The 22341-nt window shown below is 40.0% G+C and overlaps 2 protein-coding genes across 2 annotated transcripts; both read right to left on the reverse strand.

Moving 5' to 3' along the window:
• Positions 1 to 5213: 5213 nt before the first annotated feature.
• Positions 5214 to 18083, reverse strand: LOC114250664 (proton-coupled amino acid transporter-like protein pathetic). Its single transcript, XM_089738263.1, has 11 exons — positions 18069 to 18083; positions 15448 to 15590; positions 13426 to 13570; positions 12464 to 12594; positions 11863 to 11947; positions 11347 to 11497; positions 10481 to 10678; positions 9604 to 9712; positions 8722 to 8835; positions 7678 to 7777; positions 5214 to 5682 (listed from the first exon to the last, which is right to left on the reverse strand). The coding sequence occupies exons 1-11, from the start codon at positions 18081 to 18083 to the stop codon at positions 5578 to 5580; spliced, it is 1296 nt and encodes a 431-aa protein (XP_089594389.1). The 3' UTR covers positions 5214 to 5577.
• A 932-nt stretch (positions 18084 to 19015) lies between these two features.
• On the reverse strand, positions 19016 to 21762 carry LOC114250662 (uncharacterized). The gene is made up of 3 exons (XM_028184629.2): positions 21709 to 21762; positions 20600 to 20794; positions 19016 to 19462 (listed from the first exon to the last, which is right to left on the reverse strand). The coding sequence occupies exons 1-3, from the start codon at positions 21760 to 21762 to the stop codon at positions 19016 to 19018; spliced, it is 696 nt and encodes a 231-aa protein (XP_028040430.2).
• Between the last annotated feature and the right edge of the window lie 579 nt (positions 21763 to 22341).

Consider the following 22341-nt stretch of genomic DNA (forward strand, 5'->3'; position numbering starts at 1 on the left):
CCTCGCTCTTACATATCGAGGCGTCAGTGTGCCGTATCTCGCTGACGGGACACCAGCCGATCGTCATCGCATCCGTTTATCTCCCCCCGGACAAGCCCCTTCTGAGCAGTGACATCGAGTCACTGTTCGGCATGGGAGACTCTGTCATCATAGACGACCTCACCTTTGAAATAGTCGGTCCCCCAACTCCAACATGTTATCCGTATAACATCGCGCTCCGTCCGAGCACTATAGACCTGGCATTGCTTAGGAACGTAACTCTGCGCTTACGTTCCATCGAAGCAATGTCAGAGCTCGACTCAGACCACCGACCTGTCGTTATGCAGCTCGGTCGCCCTCACAACCCAGTCACTGTTACGAGGACCATGGTGGATTGGAATAAGCTGGGCACGTGCCTAGCCGACGCCGCTCCGCCAATCCTCCCTTGCGGCCCGGATTCGAATCCATCCCCCGAGGACACCGTCGAATCCATAAACATCATTACCGATCACATCTCTTCCGCGATCATTAGATCTTCAAAAGAAGTCGATGTGGAGGACAGCTTCCACCGCATCAGACTGCCCCCCGATCTTAGGAATCTCTTAAGAGTTAGGAACGCGGCAATCCGGGCCTACGATCGTCTTCCCACGCATTCAAACCGGATTCGGATGCGTCGTCTACAACGCGAAGTCCACTCCCGCTTAAGCGACGCGCGTAACGATAATTGGCATAGTTATCTAGAACAACTCGCGCCCTCCCACCAAGCATACTGGCGATTAGCTAGGACTCTCAAATCCGAAACTACCGCTACTATGCCTCCCCTCATACGCCCTTCAGGCCAACCACCGGCATTCGATGACGATGACAAGGCTGAGCTGCTGGCCGATGCACTGCAAGAGCAGTGCACCACCAGCACTCAACACGCGGACCCCGAACACACCGAGTTAGTCGACAGGGAGGTCGAGCGCAGAGCTTCCCTGCCGCCCTCGGACGCGTTACCCCCCATTACCACTGACGAAGTTAGAGACGCGATCCACAACCTCCAACCTAGGAAGGCACCCGGCTCCGACGGCATCCACAACCGCGCGCTAAAATTTTTGCCAGTCCAACTGATAGCAATGTTGGCTACAATTTTAAATGCCGCTATGACGCACTGCATCTTTCCCGCGGTGTGGAAAGAAGCGGACGTTATCGGTATACATAAGCCGGGCAAACCGACAAACGAAACTTCTAGTTACCGTCCGATTAGTCTCCTCTCGACGATAGGAAAAATTTACGAACGGCTCCTTAGGAAACGCCTCTGGGATTTTGTTACCGCGAACAAAATTCTCATTGACGAACAGTTCGGATTCCGCTCAAAACACTCGTGCGTACAACAAGTGCACCGCCTCACGGAGCACATTCTGATAGGACTAAATAGGCGTAAACAAATCCCGACCGGCGCCCTCTTCTTCGACATCGCGAAGGCGTTCGACAAAGTCTGGCACAACGGTTTAATTTAAAAAACTGTACAACATGGGAGTGCCAGACAGACTCGTGCTCATCATACGAGACTTCTTGTCGAACCGTTCTTTTCGATATCGAGTAGAGGGAACTCGTTCTCGTCCCCGTCAACTGACCGCCGGAGTCCCGCAAGGCTCCGCGCTCTCCCCGTTATTATTTAGTTTGTATATCAATGATATACCCCGGTCTCCGGAGACCCATCTAGCGCTCTTCGCCGATGACACGGCTATCTACTACTCGTGTAGGAAGATGTCGCTGCTTCATCGGCGATTCCAGATCGCAGTAGCCACCATGGGACAGTGGTTCCGGAAGTGGCGAATAGACATCAACCCCACGAAAAGCGCAGCGGTGCTCTTCAAAAGGGGTCGCCCTCCGAACATCACTTCGAGCATCCCACTCCGTAGTAGGCGCGCAAACACCTCCGCCGTTAGTCCCATCACTCTCTTTGGCCAACCCATTCCGTGGGTCTCGAAGGTCAAATATCTAGGCGTCACCCTCGACAGAGGGATGACATTCCGTCCCCATATAAAAACGGTACGCGACCGCGCCGCGTTTATTCTAGGACGACTCTATCCAATGCTTTGTAGTCGAAGCAAACTGTCCCTCCGCAATAAGGTAACTCTCTACAAAACTTGTATACGCCCCGTCATGACGTATGCAAGCGTAGTGTTCGCTCACGCAGCCCGCACCAACTTGAAATCCCTTCAGGTTATTCAATCACGATTCTGCAGGATAGCCGTCGGAGCGCCTTGGTTCCTTAGGAATGTGGATCTCCACGACGACCTGGAGCTCGACTCTTTTAGTAAGTATCTACAGTCGGCATCGCTGCGCCATTTTGAGAAGGCGGCACGACATGAGAACCCTCTCATCGTAGCCGCTGGAAATTACATACCCGACCCAGTAGACCGAATGGTAAACCGTCGACGTCACCCAAAGCACGTCATTACGGATCCTCCTGATCCATTAACGGTGCTTTTAGGCACCACAAGCACCGGTCACCGTCCTCGTCGAACCCGTCGCTTGCGACGAAGGGCTCGACGAGCGAACTAACCCATAGACACAGCCCACTGAGTTTCTCGCCGGATCTTCTCAGTGGGTCGCGTTTCCGATCCGGTGGTAGATTCTGCGAAGCACTGCTCTTGCTAGGGTCAGTGTTAGCAACTCTCCGGTTGAGCCCCGCGAGCTCACCTACTAACGTTAGGGTGAAGCTGAAATAGCCTCTCAAGGCTATCAGCATAGGTAGGGAAAAAAAAAAAAAAAAAAAAAATACTGCTACGCCTGTAAGAGTAGCGCCATCTGTCGCCGAATAGAAGAAACGAACGTTAAAGTAACTACTAAAACCGAGAACTATAAAATCGACTATAAAAGCGTTGTTGTTGAAGGCAGTTAGTAATTGAATCTACTCGAAGCGAAACAGCGAAAAAATCACCTGAAGCGAAGCGGAAGAAGTGAATTGCGAAACGTAAAGTGTTTCGTAAGCGTTTTTTTTATTTTTTATTGCTTAGATGGGTTATGTGGTTACCCATAGGATGAGGGTGATGGGAGAGATGTGCTCCGCACTAAACGCTTCACTTTCCCCCTTTCGCCTTTTCATGGGTTCTGTCTCATGCGAGGTTCGGACGCGGGTTTTTGAGCGACAGGAGGTTTTAGTCAGTTCGACTCCGACATGCCCCGCCCTCCATCCCCAGGGGAGGGCGAAAGTCCGGCGATTTCCTCCTGACCAAAAAAAAAATGTGGTTACCCATAGACATCTACAACGTAAATGCGCCACCCACCTTGAGATATAAGTTCTAAGGTCTCAAGTATAGTTACAACGTGTTATAGTTATGTGTATAGCGTTTTAAGTGTTTTAATACTGTTATAATTTATAATTCAATGAAAGTTTTATTTATTCCGAACCCGAGCACGTAACAATACGTTAGAAATCTTCAGAATAAGGCCTCTCAAGTTTGACAAACTTCCGTCTCTCAGTAGCGAATCTGACTACTTGGTAGTTCCAGAGTGCTCCCCTCCTGATCCCGCTAATAAAATAATAACGTTACTTTTTATTACGCGTGCATTAACTTTTATTTAACTGCTAACCCGGAAATATAAGATTGAGTTAGAGAAAAAAAAAATTAAGAAATTTTGGGAATTTCAATGGCTTACTCGCGGCCTGTATTAAATGGATATTGGAGTCTTAAGAGATGACAGAGCGAATCTCAGTAACGAAAAGTATTCAACTTAGAGAGGGAACCAAAACACAATTAGCATTAAATAAAAACAGTCTACACGCAGAGTAGGTAGGTATACATATTTAACTGGGAACAAATCATATATGGAGAAAAAGAAGAAAAAATCATACACGGTCATTCGGTCCAAATTTAGGATTCCGTGTTATGGGTACCAGAGACTGATATACACACTTATATACGTTTAAATATATATATATATAATATATAAATAACAAACACCCAGACAAAGAGTAAATAAACTTGTTTATCACACAATGTTTGCCTGATTTAGAAAAATCGAATCCATGACCCTTGACGCAGTATTCAGGGCCCAACTACTGCACCATCGGGTTCTTCTTCTTCTTATCACCCTACTGCTAGACATAGGCCTCCCCCAAGCCTCGCCACACAGACCGGTCTTGCGCTGCTTGCATCCAGCGGATCCCCCCGAACCTCAACCATCGGGTTAGACAGGTATAATTGTGCAATACGCGGTTTTATCGCTCTTTCAGCAGACTGTTGTACCTGTCTGCTTTGCAGTTGAGATATGCAGGATAGTGGTGCCAATCCACACAAGTTCACGTTACGCTTTACATGTTCGTTATACATTAAGCTAAACCATAATTAAAATTGGATGAACGACTTGTCAATCTGTACAGTTTTTTCTATCTACTGCCTAGTTCAAACAGGCTGTGCAATATCACTGCATTTACTTAGCTTTTTTTATTTATTGCTATGCTAAGTAGACGAATGTAGCGCCCACTTTTACGGTAAGTAGTAATAGCTCATTGACTTTAGTAATGCCAAGGAAATAGCCAAATCGCTGCCTCCTGCTAAACCTTAACACAATATTAAAAAACAGATCAAATAATTATACTTTAATGAACATCAGACAAAAAGCACTTCCTACTATCGTAAAAGCTATCATTACACTCATAATATTTATCGTTAACTTCCATCTGAAAAAAAAAAGACCTTTGTTACTTTATAAAACAATCATGAATTCAAACAATCGACCCTCATTAAGGCTGGTGGTTAATGACCCGAATGTTAAAATGTTTTTTTGTCCACAAGACATGATGAAGACCGAGTAAAGGACCTTCGTTTCGAAATACTGGTGGTAGGACCTCTTGCGAGTCCACATGGGGTCTCGGCCTATCTGGTATTAAGCCGTAGCCCATGGACATCAACAACGTAAATGCCGCCACCCACCTTGAGACATGAGTTCTAAGGTCTGTTTTTACAACACAGCTGCTGTCCCACCCTTCCGACCGAAACGCATTACTTCTTCACGGCAGAAATAGGCAGGGTGATGATACCTACCGTTGAAGACTCACAAAACGTAATACCAACAGTTATTACGCTTGTAATTTTTTTGAGTTTGATTTTTGTTTCACTATGTTATTGTTGTTGATAAATAAGTTGATAGATTACGAATAGATTAGTCGTCGTGGCCTAAAAGGATAACCGGATATAACGTCGGTGCATTCGTGTTGAGCGATGCACCGGTGTTCGAATCCCAGGCGGGTGGGTACCAATTTTTCTAATGAAATACGTACTCAACAAATGTTCACGATTGACTTCCACGATGAAGGAATAACATCGTGTAATAAAAATCAAACCCGCAAAATTATAATTTGCGTAATTACTGGTGGTAGGACCTCTTATAAGTCCGCACGGGTAGGTACCACCACCCTGCCTATTTCTGCCGTGAAGCAGTAATGCGTTTCGGTTTGAAGGGCGGGGCAGCCGTTGTAACTATACTGAGACCGTAGAATTTATATCTCAAGGTGGGTGGCGCCTTTACGTTGTGTATGTGGATGGATGGGCTCCAGTAAAGTTAATTAAATTTAATAATTTTGAAATTAACTCAAACAAAAACTCATTTATACCTGAAACGTTCCTTCTGGTATTCGTTCCAAAAAGCAAAGCTGTCAATTAAAGCTGGAAATATAATGGCCGTCAACGGAAACAAAAAGCTTCCCATCTGAAACAAGCATCGTAATTCGCTTCCTCCATACATTTGTTTTTACGTGTCAATAAGAGAATCTCTAGCGATCGGTACACATGTAGGATCGCATTGGCATTATCCACAAGTGACTCAAATAGTTTGTTTTCCAAAACATCAAATTTAATACTAAACACATTGTTTGACGAGTTTTTACTAGGATTTACTATTTTAATGAGTTTTCTATATTTTAGAGCTGTTGTAAGCACTGTGCGTCACCAGTTGGTTTTTTTTTATTGCCCTTGTAGGCAGACGAGCACACGATTCACCTGATGGTGAGTGGTTGCCGTCGCCCATGGACTCCAGCAATGCCAGGGGCAGAGCCAAGCCGCTGCCTATCGCTAAAATAGGAGGATAATGAGGAACAAATAAAACCGCCCCAAACGCCATTTGGGACATCGACGAATGATACCGCTCAATTCCTGGTTTTCTCAGCGCGTTAGGAAACATTGGTGACAGCGATATGGTCGTACTAATTGCAAGACTGTATTCCTATCAGAATTCTTCTCTTCCAGCTACAGGAATCATCGTATATAAAATATTATATCCTACATATATGAAAATCCTTGGTCAACTTTTAGAGACAGTTTGAAAAAGTAGTCTTTTAAACCTGAGATTTGTTTTTTATTGGCACACCCGTGCACTAATAATTTTGGGTTAGGTGGTTCTATATAAACAAAATAACTCAAGCCAGATATCGATAGTATTGGTTAATTATTTGTATTTGTAGTCGTCGTGGCCTAAAGGATAAGACGTCCGGTGTATTCGTATGTAGCGATGCACTGGTATTCGAATCCCGCAGGCGGGTACCAATTTTTCTAATGAAATACGTACATACTCAACAAAATATGTTCACGATTGACTTCCACAGTGAAGGAATAACATCGTGTAATAAAAATGAAACCCGCAAAATTATAATTTGCGTAATCACTGGTGGTAGGACCTCTTGGGAGTCCGCACGGGTAGGTACCACCACCACCCCGCCTATTTCCGCCGTGAAGCAGTAATGCGTTTCGGTTCGAAGGGTGGGGTAGCCGTTGTAACTATACTGAGACAGTAGAACTTATATCTCGAGGTGGGTGGCGCATTTACGTTGTAGATGTCTATGGGCTCCAGTAACCACTTAACACCAGGTGGGCTGTGAGCTCGTCCACCCATCTAAGCAATAAAAAAATAAAAAAACAAATTAGACAGGAACACAAAATTGCTTCAATGCAGAAAAAGGTAGCACTATTAAACAGTGGCTCAGAATATAGTCTACTAGTAATACTCTTCACAGGCATGCATTAAAGCACAAGTAAGTAGTGGGATACTAATACTGTGGAAGGGCGAAGAAAAATTGGTATTAGTGTAGGGAATGTTCGCAGGTATTGTTTCAAATAATCCTGTCATATCCTTTTGTACATGCCATCCTCAACTGCCAGAGCCAAATTCATTTAATGGCCGTCTGGTGTAGTGGTAAGTGACATGGTCACTACACAAGGGGGTCGCGGGTTCGAATCCCGCCAAGGGAAGATATTTGTATGATAAATATAAATGTCTTTTCCAGGGTTATGGATGAATATTAAATATATGTATGTGTATAATAAAAATCTTACATTTATATCCGTTATCTGGTACCTGTACCACAAGTTCTTTACGAATTTATCACGGGACCAGTTAACGTGGCGTGATTGTTAGTAAATATTTTATTTTTTATTTTTTTATTCCTACTACCTAAAGCCCCTGCATTTCTAGAGACCATTCCTGTTCCTCCATGCATATGACATGGGCTTCTTCAGATTAAATTTAAAAGGTGAAAAGCGCTACCATTATTGATATTCAAGATGGACGGTGAATTATTACCGAATGCACCTGACTCTTCTTCTGCCTGGGAAGACAATAAAAGCCTTCTAGGCTAATAACATGTAGTTAATATATATTTGGTATTTGTTAGAATACAATAAACTATTATATAAACATAGTAGCACTTACGAATACCATAACGGAGGTTAGATTTGGAACTAATGTTGTAATACCCGTGATTATGATAATCAGAAACATCATATAAATTCTTTCCCACAGCTTGCGGTCTCTAAAATTTATGGCTTTTATGAAATTTCTGCATGAATAAAGCAGATTAATAATAGTAATATTAGCGTCATGTGACTAATTAACCCACAGACAAAGCCTACTGAGTTTCTCGCCGGATCTTCTCAGCTCCGAAGCGCTGCTCTTGCTAGGGCCAGTATTAGCAACACTTCCGGTTTGAGCCCTGAGAGTTCACCTACACGCTAGGGTAACGCTGACATAGCCTCTCAAGGCTATCAGCATAGGTAGGAAAAAAAGTGACTAATTCCTACTTTATTAAATCATTTCAATGAAATCGACTTGTATGCAATTATGCATGTATGCAAGAATGTAATTATGAATGCCTATAACTACGTTTAAAGGTAATCACGCTTGTTTAAAATGGTTTTTTTTTCAATTAAACTCTCACCTATTGATTCTAATGTATGCAGCGTAAATTATTTACGAATACACATGTTTGAGAGATATATGACTGTTTGGTTATCGAATTCTATAGGAATCAGAGCGTATTCATGCACCATCCAACTTGAGACTTGAGTCCAAGTCTCAGTTCTATAGAAAAACGGCTAGCCCACTCTTCAAGCTGGAATGCTTTATTCGTAGCAAAAATAAACGATGGTGGTACCTATATGCGCCGGCTCTAAATACGCCTTACCACTGTATTTTGAAATGTGTTAAATGCGTATTAGATTTTAAGCTATTTAACATAAGGCTTATTAAATCTATGATGTTCGTAAATTTAGCTTTACGGATGAGCGTGACTCCGATTTTTTTTTTATTGCCTTTGTAGGCAGACGAGCGTACGGCCCACCTGATGGTAAGTGGTTACCGTCGCCTATGGACTTCAGCAATGCCAGGAGCAGAGCCAAGCTGCTGCCTACATTATTTAATTAATTAAAGAATTAAAATTAAAAATTAAATTAATTAAAGAATTGAAATATTTTCAACCTGTTATGTAATTTTCCAAGATAATACCAAACGAGTCTGAACGGGACCCAGAATTTAACACCAAAAGTCACGCAGAGCATTAAAATCAGCTTGAATTGTAAAATCAATGGAAATCTGTGAAAGGAACTTGTCAGTATCATACTAGGTACAACTACATAATTGGTAGGAATTTGACTGAGCTTTCGGCGCGCACTGCGGTACCGTAGGTCTGGTGTAGCCGGTGTGGTGGAGCTCGATGGGGTTTAGTCGGTAGTCGTTCTGCGGGGCAAGTGCTTCGCGCGCCTTTCTCAAAGCGTAGTCTCTTGCGAGGAATTCGGGGAGGTGGAGGACCTTGGCCCTCCTCGTCCCCCTCTTCCTCTCAGGAGGCGCCGGAGTCCGACATAACCTGGATCGTTACCCCCCTGGACCGGGTATCCGTAAATGGATTCCCCAGCGTTAAAAAAAAAAAGGAATTTGACTGAGTACGATCTAAAGAATTTGCAAAAGTAATGTAGTTGGAGTTATTGCTCATGAACTCGCTTTGCATTCCGTGTTTACCGCAGGCCATAGGCACCGAGATATGTATATAGCAATATGATACCACCAGTGGGTACTATAAATAATTATGCAATTATATTCTTATTATTTTGCCTAAAAGATAATCTGAGCAAAGGCTGGTAACGAATAAGAAAAAAATGATATTATCTGGAAAAGAATTTGAAGTCTAGCACAGTGGAACCACTCAATATGACCAGGAGGTTGAAGGACCTGAACGCTTGCACGAAGTTTTACTAACTTATCAGTATTTTCTCCCAACGAAGTACTTTTAAACTCTCTTAATGGCGCATAAAAAAAGAATCATATTAATACTAGACTGTTTACTATACATTAACAGGTACTAACACTTCCGACACTCCCATGTGAACTGTTATAGGACCCTGGCAGTTTTCACCGAATCCCCAATACCCAAAAAATCCTGTAACTGTCACCAAACACAGCACCACTGACATACCTAAATATACCATACACTTGAGTGATTTATAATTTTTTTTTCCACAGGAGAAATTCACTGGAATCAAATTTTGTGGAAGTTGAACCTAACTAAAAACTCCGGCCGCTCACAGCCGGCGCCCGACCCCGTATCGGAACCCAGCCGAAGCCATTGAGACGGCGGGACAGGGTCGACGCAGACCATGTTACATCCATCCCGCCATACACTTGAGTGATATTCAATCATTACTAATATTGAAGTCGTCGTGGCCTAACGGGTAAGACGTCCAGTCCATTCGTGTTGAGCGATGCAACCGGTGTTTGAATCTCAGGCAGGTACCAATTTTTCAAATGAAATACGTTCTAAACAAATGTTCACGATCGACTTCCACGGTGAAAGAATAACATCGTGTAATAAAAATGAAACCCGCAAAATTATAATTTGCGTAATTATTGGTGGTAAGACCTCTTGTGAGACCGCGCGGGTGGGTACCACCACTCTGCCTATTTCTGCCGTGAAGCAGTAATGCGTTTCGTTTTGAAGGGTGGGGCAGTTCTTGTAACTAAACTTGAAACCTTAGAACTTATATCTCAAGATAGGTGGCGCATTGACGTTGTGTATGTCTGTGGGCTCCAGTAACCACTCAACACCAGGTGGGCTGTGAGCTCGTCCACCCACCTAAACAATAAAAACAAAAAATCTAGACGAGTGCCTGTTAATTTGTTTATCAAACTAACCCGTCGTTCGTCTTTATATATTTTGAGAAAAGAAGAATCAAATTTCTCTCACCGTATTGCAAAACAATGAAGAATAATTTTGGCCTTTCCATATTGTTCTCAACCGGTAATGTAGCCGTGATACCACTTAAAGCGTACAAAATAATACTGCTGCCTCTGATCAGACCACCGTAGTTCTTCCAGGCAGGTCTTTTGCTTATCGGCACCGCTGATGACATTCCATAGTAAAGAGCTATGGCCATACATATACCTGAAAATGGATAAAAAGGGTGCGTGTACTTATGTACGCGCGTAAGAAGTTATACTTTATTTTTATTAAATTTATTTCTTTTTTTTTTAATTTAAATTTTAATCAATTTGAAAAAAAAAACGATTAAAAAACATCCCCAAACACGCATATTGGACATCCCTTGTCTTGACATCGTATAAATTCGGTAATTCTCGGTACGGTTCGGAAAGTTTACCTGCGGCTATATTCAGACTCGCCAAGTTACGTCGGTCGTATTGTGATGAGCGATTTAGTGGGCCACTTCATTCTGTTAATTTTGTGTCACGGTGCGCGCGCATCGTAAATTTTCATTCTCATCAATTTTTCATAACGCGCTTAAAGAAGTATAACTTCAAAAACTATCCCTAATTAAAGGTATAAAACCCAGTCTAGATTAGGCAAAGGCAAGCTGGTGGTACTTATCCTTACGGGCTTAAGATACGGTCTACAACTGCATATTTTATCGTGTAAGCCATGCGTTTCGGTTTTAATGATGGGATAGATGAGACTGATTAATCCGGTAACTAAATAAAACCGTATTCGTTTTTCCGACTTAGTAATAAATAAACAAAATGGTTTCCCGATCTATGAAGCACACTACGTTAAAAATTCCAATTTGGGTTTCTAAAAATTCCCTTCTATAAACTTGCCTATAAACAAATCAGCTAATAAAGAAAATGGAGCTAAATATCTCATGTTCCTGATGAGGCACACCGCAATTAGTGGTACCATTGTGATCATTACGTATATCCTTAGATGCAGTTCTTGATGGCTTAGCGAAGGGGATACCGCTTCTAAAACCTGTAATAAAATAGCAATATTTGTTATGATTTGTAAGCAATAATTTGGGCATACTTACTACATATACTGGGTCTTAAGTAGTACTAGAAGCTCGCAAAGGTAGGAATAATCGACCTGCCTATTTCAGAAGCAAAGCATCTTTCACTCCGGGTGGGACAGCTGTTATGTCATACATTCAGGCTGTTGATACGTAAGAGCTTTTTGTATTGATAGATAGACCAGCATGCGGCTGACCTTCACCGTCAATCATACAAGTGAGCCGTGGTATGGCTATCTATGGACCTACCGCTGAAGACTTCTAGTTAGCGCTAAATAGAAATAGCCCAGTATGATAATAGTAGTCGTGTTAGGTCACAAAAAATTACCTTCTTCAATGTTGTTGCAATGATAATTTCATAAATACAACATGTCCCGCACATTTGTACAAACAAACAGATATCTACAAAGTACCTGGAAAAACACAAGTTCCTAAAAATTTTCAGTGTTAGCTTAAAAATCCCAATCTACGTCACTACGAATCTGCGGCGAAAAGTTGGGCCATTGCACCACCTTCTTAACAACTTCAACGTATTGGTCTCTCCAGAGACGCTCAATCTTGTTAAAGTCATTATTGTTACATGGTTGGTACATTTTACCAGATCACGCGTGTTACACTGTTTTCAATTTAATTCAATGCCACTTTCAAGGTTTAAGGCGTACGAGGGTATCATACTGAATTTAGTAGCTCCTCTAAATATATGGTTTGAAAGAGTTGGTAAATGACCACAAAGTTCTTTTTCTTCTGCCCGACTCTTGGTGATAGGCTTTTTATCTTTTATTTCGGGATGTTTGAACGATAACCCTAAAGAGACTTCATTTGACTTAACCCAGAAACATCGCCTTGAAATTATCAAATATGCCAATGAATTTATTATAAGAATTAAATTTTAAAATGGCATAAACCGGTTTCAATGTGAAATAATTTACCGAAGAGTTTTGCTGTAGTTCCTTAACTTCTTTAAAGGTCCTATAGCAACAACAGCCTCTACTAGATCCGCGTATGTAAGCCTTGGTACTCTCAACAACACGTACATTTTATGGGCTGATTTGACCAATAGCTGAAAAACAAGGAAGTGTAAGATGAATCAGGTGATGAAATAGTCTTCCAATTCTAAATGGAGAAGATAGAAATTTTGCATTATATACTTTGCGAATATGGTGGTCTAGCAAGGATATGGATGAACATCTTGGGGAATGGTTATCTGGACTAAAATGTCTGTAAGCCATTCCCACGAAACGCTCTTACATTATTTATGCAGACGGTAGTTGAAGATGAGGCCTAGAAGACATGGAAATCATAAAATATAATAGATCCCAAAAAATCATAGTGTCGGTTAATTATTTGACAAACCTCTAAAATCGAAGATAAAATAAATATCTACATTAGTGAGAATAAATTGGATTTTAAGTAAGATTTTTGAACTATCACACTCATACGCGCAAGCCTTTCATCTTCTTAATCAGATACTCTTGGGAGATTATTAAGCCAGGCATTTTCTTCTTGACAGTTGTTTTTACCATAATATTAAATAATTCCATCAATACAATCGTATGATAAGACATAGCGTGACAAATTTAATAAAATGGATCTAGAGACCGACCAAATTATCTTTAATTAGCGTCTTCAACTTTGTTTTGGATAATAAAATAGTTCATTAGATGATTTGACTAAAGAGCTTGGGGATTAATATTACAAAGCTTGCACTCAAGCTCTATTTAAATAGTCTATCTAGGCCAGACCCCTAACACTCTTTGCGAATTAAACCAGTTTCCCAACACTACTTTGGCTTGTGATGCAATATGACTATATTTTTGGGGACCAATTACCAACTACGAGGAAATCGAACTGACTCAAACAACATCTAACATAGTTCTTTCCAATAACTTACCATCATACAACGACAGATGATTCCTCCCATGACGAACGTCACGACCAAAGACGTCCAAAGACCAGCGAACATGTAAGCCACATGGACGTTTAGTATGCCAGCCCCAAAGAATCCTTTAATTAAATATGCCGTAGATTCAAATAGACTGAGGAATTAAAGTACATTTCATAATTCACAGGTTTATGTGTAATATACCTATTTATTTTTACTAGAGGTCCCGCAGTAGTCGAAATTCGACTATAATTAATTGGAATTGTACGTTTGTACACTATTATGATTGTATTTTATACTTCTATAATCACAAATTTCGCCAAGACTACGCTATAAAAAATATTAACAAAGACAAACAATATTTAATCTATTCTCAATTTGACAACACACTTCAAGAACAAAAGTTTGACAATAAATAGTATGTATGCGTGTGTGCGTCAAATACATGGTATGTAGTGTGTGTAATATTTTCTTTATTGATTTAATGTATACTTTATGCATTATTAAAACAAATATTAGCATTGTGCACTTCTTCTCTATATTCTCTATAAGTGTGGAAAATTTCATAGTCCTCCGTCCGCGCAATTTTCGTAAAAAGGGATACAAAGTTTTTGCTTCACGTATTAATATATAGATTACTATGGTCTAACATAGTAATTGCGCTCAATGTAGACGAGTATACAGTAAATAAATAATTCACATAAAGATTTTCACTTTTCTTCATGATTTTCATCATGTTTTCCCGAGCGCTATGACATGTCCTTCATCAAACGAGGCTTGTGGAGAGTACTTGATGGTAGGCAGCGTCTTGGCTCTGCCCCTGGCATTGCTGAAGTCCATGGGCGACCGTAACCACTCACCATTAGGTAGGCCATACGCTCGTCTGCCTACCAGGTCAATAAAAAATAATAAAAACAGATATGAGGTACCTATAATAAAGGTTATAACTTTCTGCTTCCCACATCTTCCATTGTTTTGGATTCTCCACTAAATTCATTAAAATTTGCCTTAATATTTTTACGGAAAAAGAATTCGAGCTGATTATTAAAATATTGTAGCATAAACCGTCATTCCCTCGCCGGTGTTAACTAGTTATCATCACTTATAAACATCAGCAATGTTAGAGATACAAGCGGCGATCTACCTAATTAGTCAAACATAGTGCTGTTACGCCGGTAAGAGTAACGCCATCTATCACCGAATAGTCGAACGAATATTGAAGGATCTAGAGCGATAGAGAAGTACAACGCCATCTATTGACAGATAGCGGAAACTACTACTAGGGATGTGTAGAATATTCTCGATAATTCTAGGGATGAGGTATCGGCTATAAAAGCGTTGTAGGGATGGCACGCAGTCAGTCAGTAATCGGAACTACTCGAAGCGAAACGGCGAACGGATCACCTGAAGCGAAGCGGAACAATCGAAAAGAGTATTTTAAAGTGTTAGTGAAGTGTTCTAAGTGTTGAATACAGTTTTTATGTTGTACTTTGGTGAAATTTTATTTATCCCGAACCCTAGCGCGTAACAGTATTTTGCATACTTCACAGTTTTCATTCACTCATGTATGTTTAAAAAAATCATTTGGAATTTAAGCATCTTTGAGCCGCTAAAAATACCGTGAGTGAATTGATCTGCGACCTATTTAGTCTATTTCTTTATTTAACCTATTCCTTTGTTGTGAAAGTCAATTGTGATCGCAAATTAGGCACAGCTTTATTAATTGATAATTAGCATGTAGCTCAACATCTGAAAGCTCAGGAAATCATCATTGCTCGATACACGAGCATCCATAACTATACTTGAGACCTTAGAACTTTTATCTCAATGTGGGTGGCGCATTTACGTTGTAGATGTCTATGGGCTCCAGTACCCACTTAATACCAGGTGGGCTGTGAGGTCGTCCACCTATCTAAGCAATAAAAAAAAATATAACGAGCATCTCCCCTTTTAGGCCAAGTATACTTCGAGATGGTTGATGGATGGAATTTTTTGCACTATTTAATCTATTAGCTGTAAAAATTATTTTACTTATATAGTAGAGGACTGTGTCTTTCGACCGTGAAGTCGTAATTGTCCGTTTCGGTTCCCGGATACAGTTCGTAGGTGGCAACCGAACTGTCTCTCTCGAAGTCAAGATATTGATTCAAATTCGTTGACAGCGAACCGCGATTCTGGAAGTACCAAAGTATTAGTTTTCCGTACACGCTTTTGTTTGGACTGTTTGATCTCTCCAATTGTTGGCTGTATTGAATTGCTGTTCGTTAGTCTCGCTAAAACTCGAGAAGGGCTGGACCGGTTTGGCTAATTTCGATCTTGAATTATTTGTGGAAGTCCAGGGAAGGTTTAAAAGGTAGATAAATATGAAAAATCCTCGGAATTAAATAAAAATAACAATTTTGTTTTTCCTTTGATGTGTCCCCCGTCGGGCGGATTCCTTTTGTTTGTTTTAAGTTTATTTTATATAAAAGCTTAGGTCTTTTATTTATAGATTGAGGCACTACGAAGTTTGCTGGGTCAGCTAGTTATAAATAAACTTGTATCCTTGAAATGTTGCTAAACAGACGTTGTTGTTCAAGTAGGTATAGCTAAGTCTCGTACAAATTTTGCAATAAATCAATTATCAATACGGGATGAACTTAGTGAATGTTTGCAGCGCTTTAGAATGAATGAAAGAAAGAAAGAAATCATTTATTCGCTAAGCATAGTGAAAATGAGTTATTACATAAGTTAAAAGCAGCGTGTATGCTTTGTCATTATTTGACATGTGAATTTTAGTGCAGTGCTAGATATTATGATAATTTACCATTCATTCATCCATAATTCAACTAATAATATAAAAACTCCATTTATTTTCAATATCGCCCCTAAGAAAATCTTTTAGATGATAATAATTTTCACTAATAAGATTATTTTTTAGTTTTTTCTTAAAATGAAAATCGTCTAGGTCTCTTAATTTCTTTGGTAGTTTATTAAATATCCTAACGCTGATACCTAGTATACTATTAGTCTTAAATGTAGTTTTGGATTTTGGAAAATTGATGAAGATGCTTTTGATGGTGCGTTCCAAGGAAATACCCAACTGTGTCTAGCATCGTTCAGAAGATGTTCATGATTATTCATATTTGATAGGTACTGGAAATCCCGTATAAGGAGAAGTCACTTAATGTAAATGACATATTAATAATTTTGCGATAATATGTGTAACCCTTGGAATCATTCAGATTAAGGCAACTCGCAGGCAAAACGCAGAGTTTGTCTATAGGGTACATTATGACCCGTGTTTAATTGTCCATTACGAAATTGTTCCTTCTCAAGTACTTCTTTATTGCTTAGATGAGTGGACGAGCTCACGACCCACCTGTAGTTAAGTGGTTACAGAAGCCCATAGATATCTACAACGTAAATGCGGCTGTCAAATTTGAGACAAGAATTCTAAGGTCTCAGTTTTTACAGTTCAACGGCTGTTTCACCCTTGAAACCGAAACGCGTTACTGCGCGGCCTCACAAGACCTCGTACAACCAGTAAAAATAAGTATAATATAGAAGTACAACACAGAAGATACATGATACACCTATCATCATACACCCGCCTATTTCTGCCGTGAAGCAGTAATGCGTTTCGGTTTGAAGGGAGGGGCAGCCGTTGTAACTATACTTGAGACTTTAGAACTTATATCTCAAGGTGGGTGGCGCATTTACGTTGTGGATGTTTACAGGCTCCAGTAACCACTTAACACCAGGTGGGCTATGAGCTCGTCCATCCACCTAAGCAATAAAAAAAATAAAAATTAACAGAGTGAAGCCACATCATAATCTGGGAACAAGTACTAAACAAATCTGTACAAAATTTACTTACAGAATAAATAGACGAACTACTTATCCTTTTAGACATATCGTTTTTGGTGTTATCCTGAATGAAATAGAAAATATTAATTACACTACTACTGCATTACTTACTACTGCATTAAATTAAGTTTAATTATTACAGACGTTACGCGAATAAAATAATCGTGCACTGCAGTTAAGTAAGGATGATAAGGGATTAATGAAGGTACTTATGAAAAGTGACTGTACTCATAGGACAACTCGGTCGTATTTTTTCTTTTAATACATAGATGGGTAGACGAGCTCACAGCCCACCTAGTGTTAAGTGGATACTGGACCCCATAGACATCTACAACGTAAATAGGCCACCCACCTTGAGATATAAGTTCTAAGGTCTTAGTATAGTTATTTATACAACGGCTACCCCACTCTTCAAACCGAAACGCATTACTGCTTCACGGCAGAAATAGGCGGGGTGGTGGTACCTACCCGTGTGGACTCACAAGAGGTCCTACCACCAGTAATTACGCAAATTATAATTGTGCGGGTTCGATTTTGATTATTTAATAGGTAGATTTGAAGCTCAATCTTTGAGCAGATTCTAAATTTTTGATACACCTCAACCAAATGAAGTGGCGTTCAGTCCAGTTTTCTATGATCTGCTTTAGTTAGTTTTGTTAGTCGCAGTAGTTTAGTTAGTTATCGGAACAAAGACGGTTGAATCAACATGCCCTACACCGTTAGTCTCGTGGTCCAGATCTAAGTATCTTATTAATCTTCCCATTTCTGCTATTGCTATTATTTAATATTAAGTTTTTACTTACCGGCCTCAAAGACATTTTGCTGGTCTAGGAAATTTTTAGGAGCAGCTATACATTTTCATTATTACGACATTTCGAGAGCATATTTGTGAAACTTCCAACAGTATAGTTGTGTTTGAGCACATTGCTTTTATAATTCCAATATCGTGTGTGTATTTTTTTTGGTGAATAATTTAGTTTTAGGTCCTGTTTTTATTTAATTTTGACAGCAATGAAAATATTGTCGTCTTGGAAATGTAATATGATTGACAGCTGTAGACAGTCGCATAGATAATAATAATATACTGTAGTACCTTCATTCCAAAGAGTAAAATGGTAGATTATGATACAGTAATGGCTTTTTTTTTTATAATAATGATAATAAATAATAATGTTAATTTTAAATACCCCGCGAAACGGGCGAGTACGGCTAGTCATTATCACTACATAGTATAAAACAAAGTCGGTTTCTCTGTCCCTATATCTGTCTGTCCCTATGTATGTTTAAATCTTTAAAACTACGCAACGGATTTTGATGCGGTTTTTTTAATAGATAGAGTGATTGAAGAGGAAGGTTTATATGTATAATAACATCCATTAAATAGTGGAAAAATCAATAATAAATTACAGTTTCCGAAGCGAAACGAGGGCGGGTCGCTAGTCTTATATTGATTATTGTCGCTAGTTTTACTGGTGGTAGGACCTCTTGTGAGTCCGCACGGGTAGGTACCACCACCCCCCTTATTTCTGCCGTGAAGCAGTAATGCGTTTCGGTTTGAAGGGCGGGGCAGCCGTTGTAACTATACTGAGACCTTAGAACTTATATCTCAAGGTGGGTGGCGTATTTATCTTGTATATGTCTATGGGCTCTGGTAACCACTTAACACCAGGTGGGCTGTGAGCTCGTCCACCCATCTAATCAATAAAAAAAAAAGTACAGAAGAAAACAAATCAGTTGCAAATCCCTTTATTTAACATCTCGTACATCCGGCTTTAACAGATTCAAGTTTAATACCTCTGGTACTTGGCTGGCATTCGTCGTCGTTGCATTCGTTCGAATCATAACAGTCTCCTAGCTCACACGAGTCTTCCTTCTCTTCTTCACAATCGTATTTCACTTCGCATTTCTTAGCGCAGTTATCTTTTGTCCTTCCGCTAAATTTGTCCGAGCACGTATCCTGGCATTGATTTTTTGCGCTGCATCGGAGGTTATTGGAGAATCGCAGAAGCTCCTTCAGGATTGGGGATTTCGATGTTTTTTTCGGTCCCATTAAAGCGATTTCCGAGTCTTCAGTACGCGGTCGGTAAATCAATGGGTTAACGTCGTATCCTGGTTTTGGTTTTGAGTAGTAAGATTTTATGGGATCCAAGTCGTTGTGTGGCAAATAATTCGGTTCGTTTCCTGGTTTTGGCTTCACCTGTAATTTAGATTTATTGGAGAATCAACACAATGAGATATAGCCCTATGAAGATACAAGCAGTACGGACTGATAATTTTGGAAGATACCACGAAAAAGGTCCAAACCCAAAATTCTGGCATAGAAAAGCAAAAAAGCCTTGCACTTAACAGAGTAATTGTAATTAACATGAAGCTTAGACTAAGAGTCTTATTATTGTACTACCAAAACTCAGCTGATATCACGGAGACAAAATAATTGTACACGCAAAACCTTATACAGTTTACTGGTTAAAGTGGTACATTTAATTATTATTAAATTATTAAATGTACTGTTATTAAATGTACTATTATTAAATGTACTATTAAATGTAATGTGTATTATTAAATGTACATTTAATTATCATTACATCTCCCATGGGATGTTACGACAGTAATTCATTGTGATGTAAATATAACTACTAACATAGGTCTAAGTCTTATTAACAATTTATATGAGTCATGGTTACTTGCAATAAAAACATTATTATTATTATTATTATTATAAATTAATTAATGAAAAAGAGATTTGTAATTTAGACTCCAATTAAAACACAATTCATTTTAAAAAAATCACGTAAGATTAAAACTGTCTTTTTTTGGATTAATGTTTTGATTTTTTTTTTGATTCTATACTGGTGTACGATAAAGCCTATTCTGCTATACTCTACCCAATATTCAATGCACTTTAGTAAATTTGTAGTTGTAGGAATTTCAGTATATGCCTCATCGGCTGATTCGTTTGGTAAATCAGACCTATATCCTTTATCGAAATTCTAATTGGCATTGGATTAAAAAATAAAGGACATTAGAATCTACCAGATCATCGGTGAATGCCATCCAGGCGCCAACAAGATTCCGACCTCCTAACACTGATAATTTTTTTTCTTCTGAATCTTCTGCCCCCTTTCTCTATTACTGAAATGGACTACTTACTGGCATCCACTTGTTCCACCAGTAAGGGCCCGACACTCATGATACTAATGCCTGAGCTTCCAACCTCATCAAGTGCTAAGATTGTTTAGTGACATTCGCCAATAAAAAATGGCATTATTTACGAACGTGTGTATACATTTAATGTTTTGTTTGCCTAAGTTGACTAAAATCATAGGCCCCTCACCATTACGACTTCGGGAACATCCTCCACTGATTCAGATAAATGATTCTTGTCGTATTTCGGTATAAGGTAGTCTTTGAATTTGTGACCGTCTATATTCGTGACCATCACAAAGATCGGTCTATGATTGTGGGCCGCCTGCTCGTAGAGCTTTTTCAGAATAGCGGAACCCGGCATTGAAGTTACTGAGCTTAATGCCTGTGGAATAGGAAACAAAACATTTAGATAATTTGACTGCGCGACGTTGCCATTTAGTAGCAACACCCACTTCTTCGTTAGTGCTAGTTCTGACTAATATATTCATTGGAGATTAGGAATTGTTCTCTGGGTACCTATTAAGACCTATTACCAACTGTCATTTACTGAGTGTATTGTAAGTCCACACCGAAATAAACCAAAACTCTGCCTATTTACTGGTGGTAGGACATCTTGTGAGTCCGCACGGGTATGTACCACCACCCTGCCTATTTCTGCCGTTTACTGGTGGTTGGACCTCTTGTGAGTCCGCACGGGTAGGTACCACTACTCTGTCTATTACTGCCGTGAAGCAGTAATGCGTTTCGGTTTGAAGGGTGCGGCAGCCGTTGTAACTATACGGATACTTTAGAACTTATATCTCAAGGTGGATGGCGCATTTACGTCGTAGATGTCTATGGGCTTCAGTAACCACTTAATACCAGGTGGGCTGTGAGCTCGTCCACCCATCTAGCAATAAAAAAAATTTAAAAAAAACGTTGGCTAAGTGGTTGGCTGTCCTGCTGACTACCATGGCCCGATCGGGATTCGGGGTTGTACTGACTCTTGTTTCCTTTGCATTTCGCTGACAGAAAATATTTGTTGTGAGCTTTTGAATGAAACAATTTTATCATCATCATCATCATCATCATCAGCCTTTATCTGCCCACTGCTGGAGATAGGCCTTCCCCAATGCCTTTCACATAATGCGGTCCTCCGCCTTCCGCATCCAACGACTTCCCGCCGTGCGCACTAAGTCGTCAGTCCACCTGGTTGGAGGACGCCCCACGCTCCTTGTACCCATCCGTGGCCTCCATTCGAGGACTAAATTTTATCGCAACGTTATAATTAAACAAAATAACAGTAGTAGTACTTACGATACACGCAATGACAATAGCAATATTAGACGCCATTTTGTTGAAAGCGATCATTTCGATCCGACCACGTCTGGTGTACAAATGAAGGCTTCTTACTTTTCACAGCTTAAATTTAAAAACTCAAGTAGTGTGATTTTAATTAGTTTTTCAATCTAAAATCGTGTGTAATGTAATCAAATCACGATTTTTACGCCCGTTTAATCTGTAATTTTAATTTCAACATTGATTTAATTTCATGGGTGTGTATTGTTAATTATCCGAAGCTACACACGATGTAGTGCGTCGTCATTGTACGACTTGTAATTAATTTATTGAACTATCAGAATTTATATTATCTACATATTAATACGTGAAGCAAAAACGTGAAGATGAAGTCGTCGTGGCCTAAAGGATAAGACGTCCGGTGCATTCGTATATAGCGATGCAACGGTGTTCGAATCCAGCAGGCGGATACCAATTTTTCTAGTGAAATACGTACTTAACAATTGTTCACGATTGACTTCCACGGTGAAGGAATAACATCGTGTAATAAAAATCAAACCCGCAAAACTATAATTTGTGTAATTACTGGTGGTAGGACCTCTTGTGAGTCCGCGCGGGTAGGTACCACCACCCCAACTATTTCTGCCGTGA

The sequence above is a fragment of the Bombyx mandarina genome, chromosome 24 (assembly GCF_030267445.1).
Source record: "Bombyx mandarina strain Sakado chromosome 24, ASM3026744v2".
Taxonomy (NCBI): Eukaryota; Metazoa; Arthropoda; class Insecta; order Lepidoptera; family Bombycidae; genus Bombyx; species Bombyx mandarina.

Excerpts from the sequence above, each read along its gene's own strand:
- LOC114250664 (XM_089738263.1), bottom strand. Across the intron at positions 11,498-11,862 it reads TTGCAACAACATTGAAGAAG|GTTTTAGAAGCGGTATCCCC; the intron begins GTAATTTTTTGT and ends ATTTTATTACAG. Across the intron at positions 9,713-10,480 it reads CTTCATTGTTTTGCAATACG|GTATGTCAGTGGTGCTGTGT; the intron begins GTGAGAGAAATT and ends TGGTATATTTAG.
- LOC114250662 (XM_028184629.2), bottom strand. The coding sequence starts at position 21,762 with ATGATCGCTTTCAACAAAATGGCGTCTAATATTGCTATTGTCATTGCG. Across the intron at positions 20,795-21,708 it reads CTATTGTCATTGCGTGTATC|GCATTAAGCTCAGTAACTTC; the intron begins GTAAGTACTACT and ends CCTATTCCACAG. Across the intron at positions 19,463-20,599 it reads ATGTTCCCGAAGTCGTAATG|GTGAAGCCAAAACCAGGAAA; the intron begins GTGAGGGGCCTA and ends TCTAAATTACAG.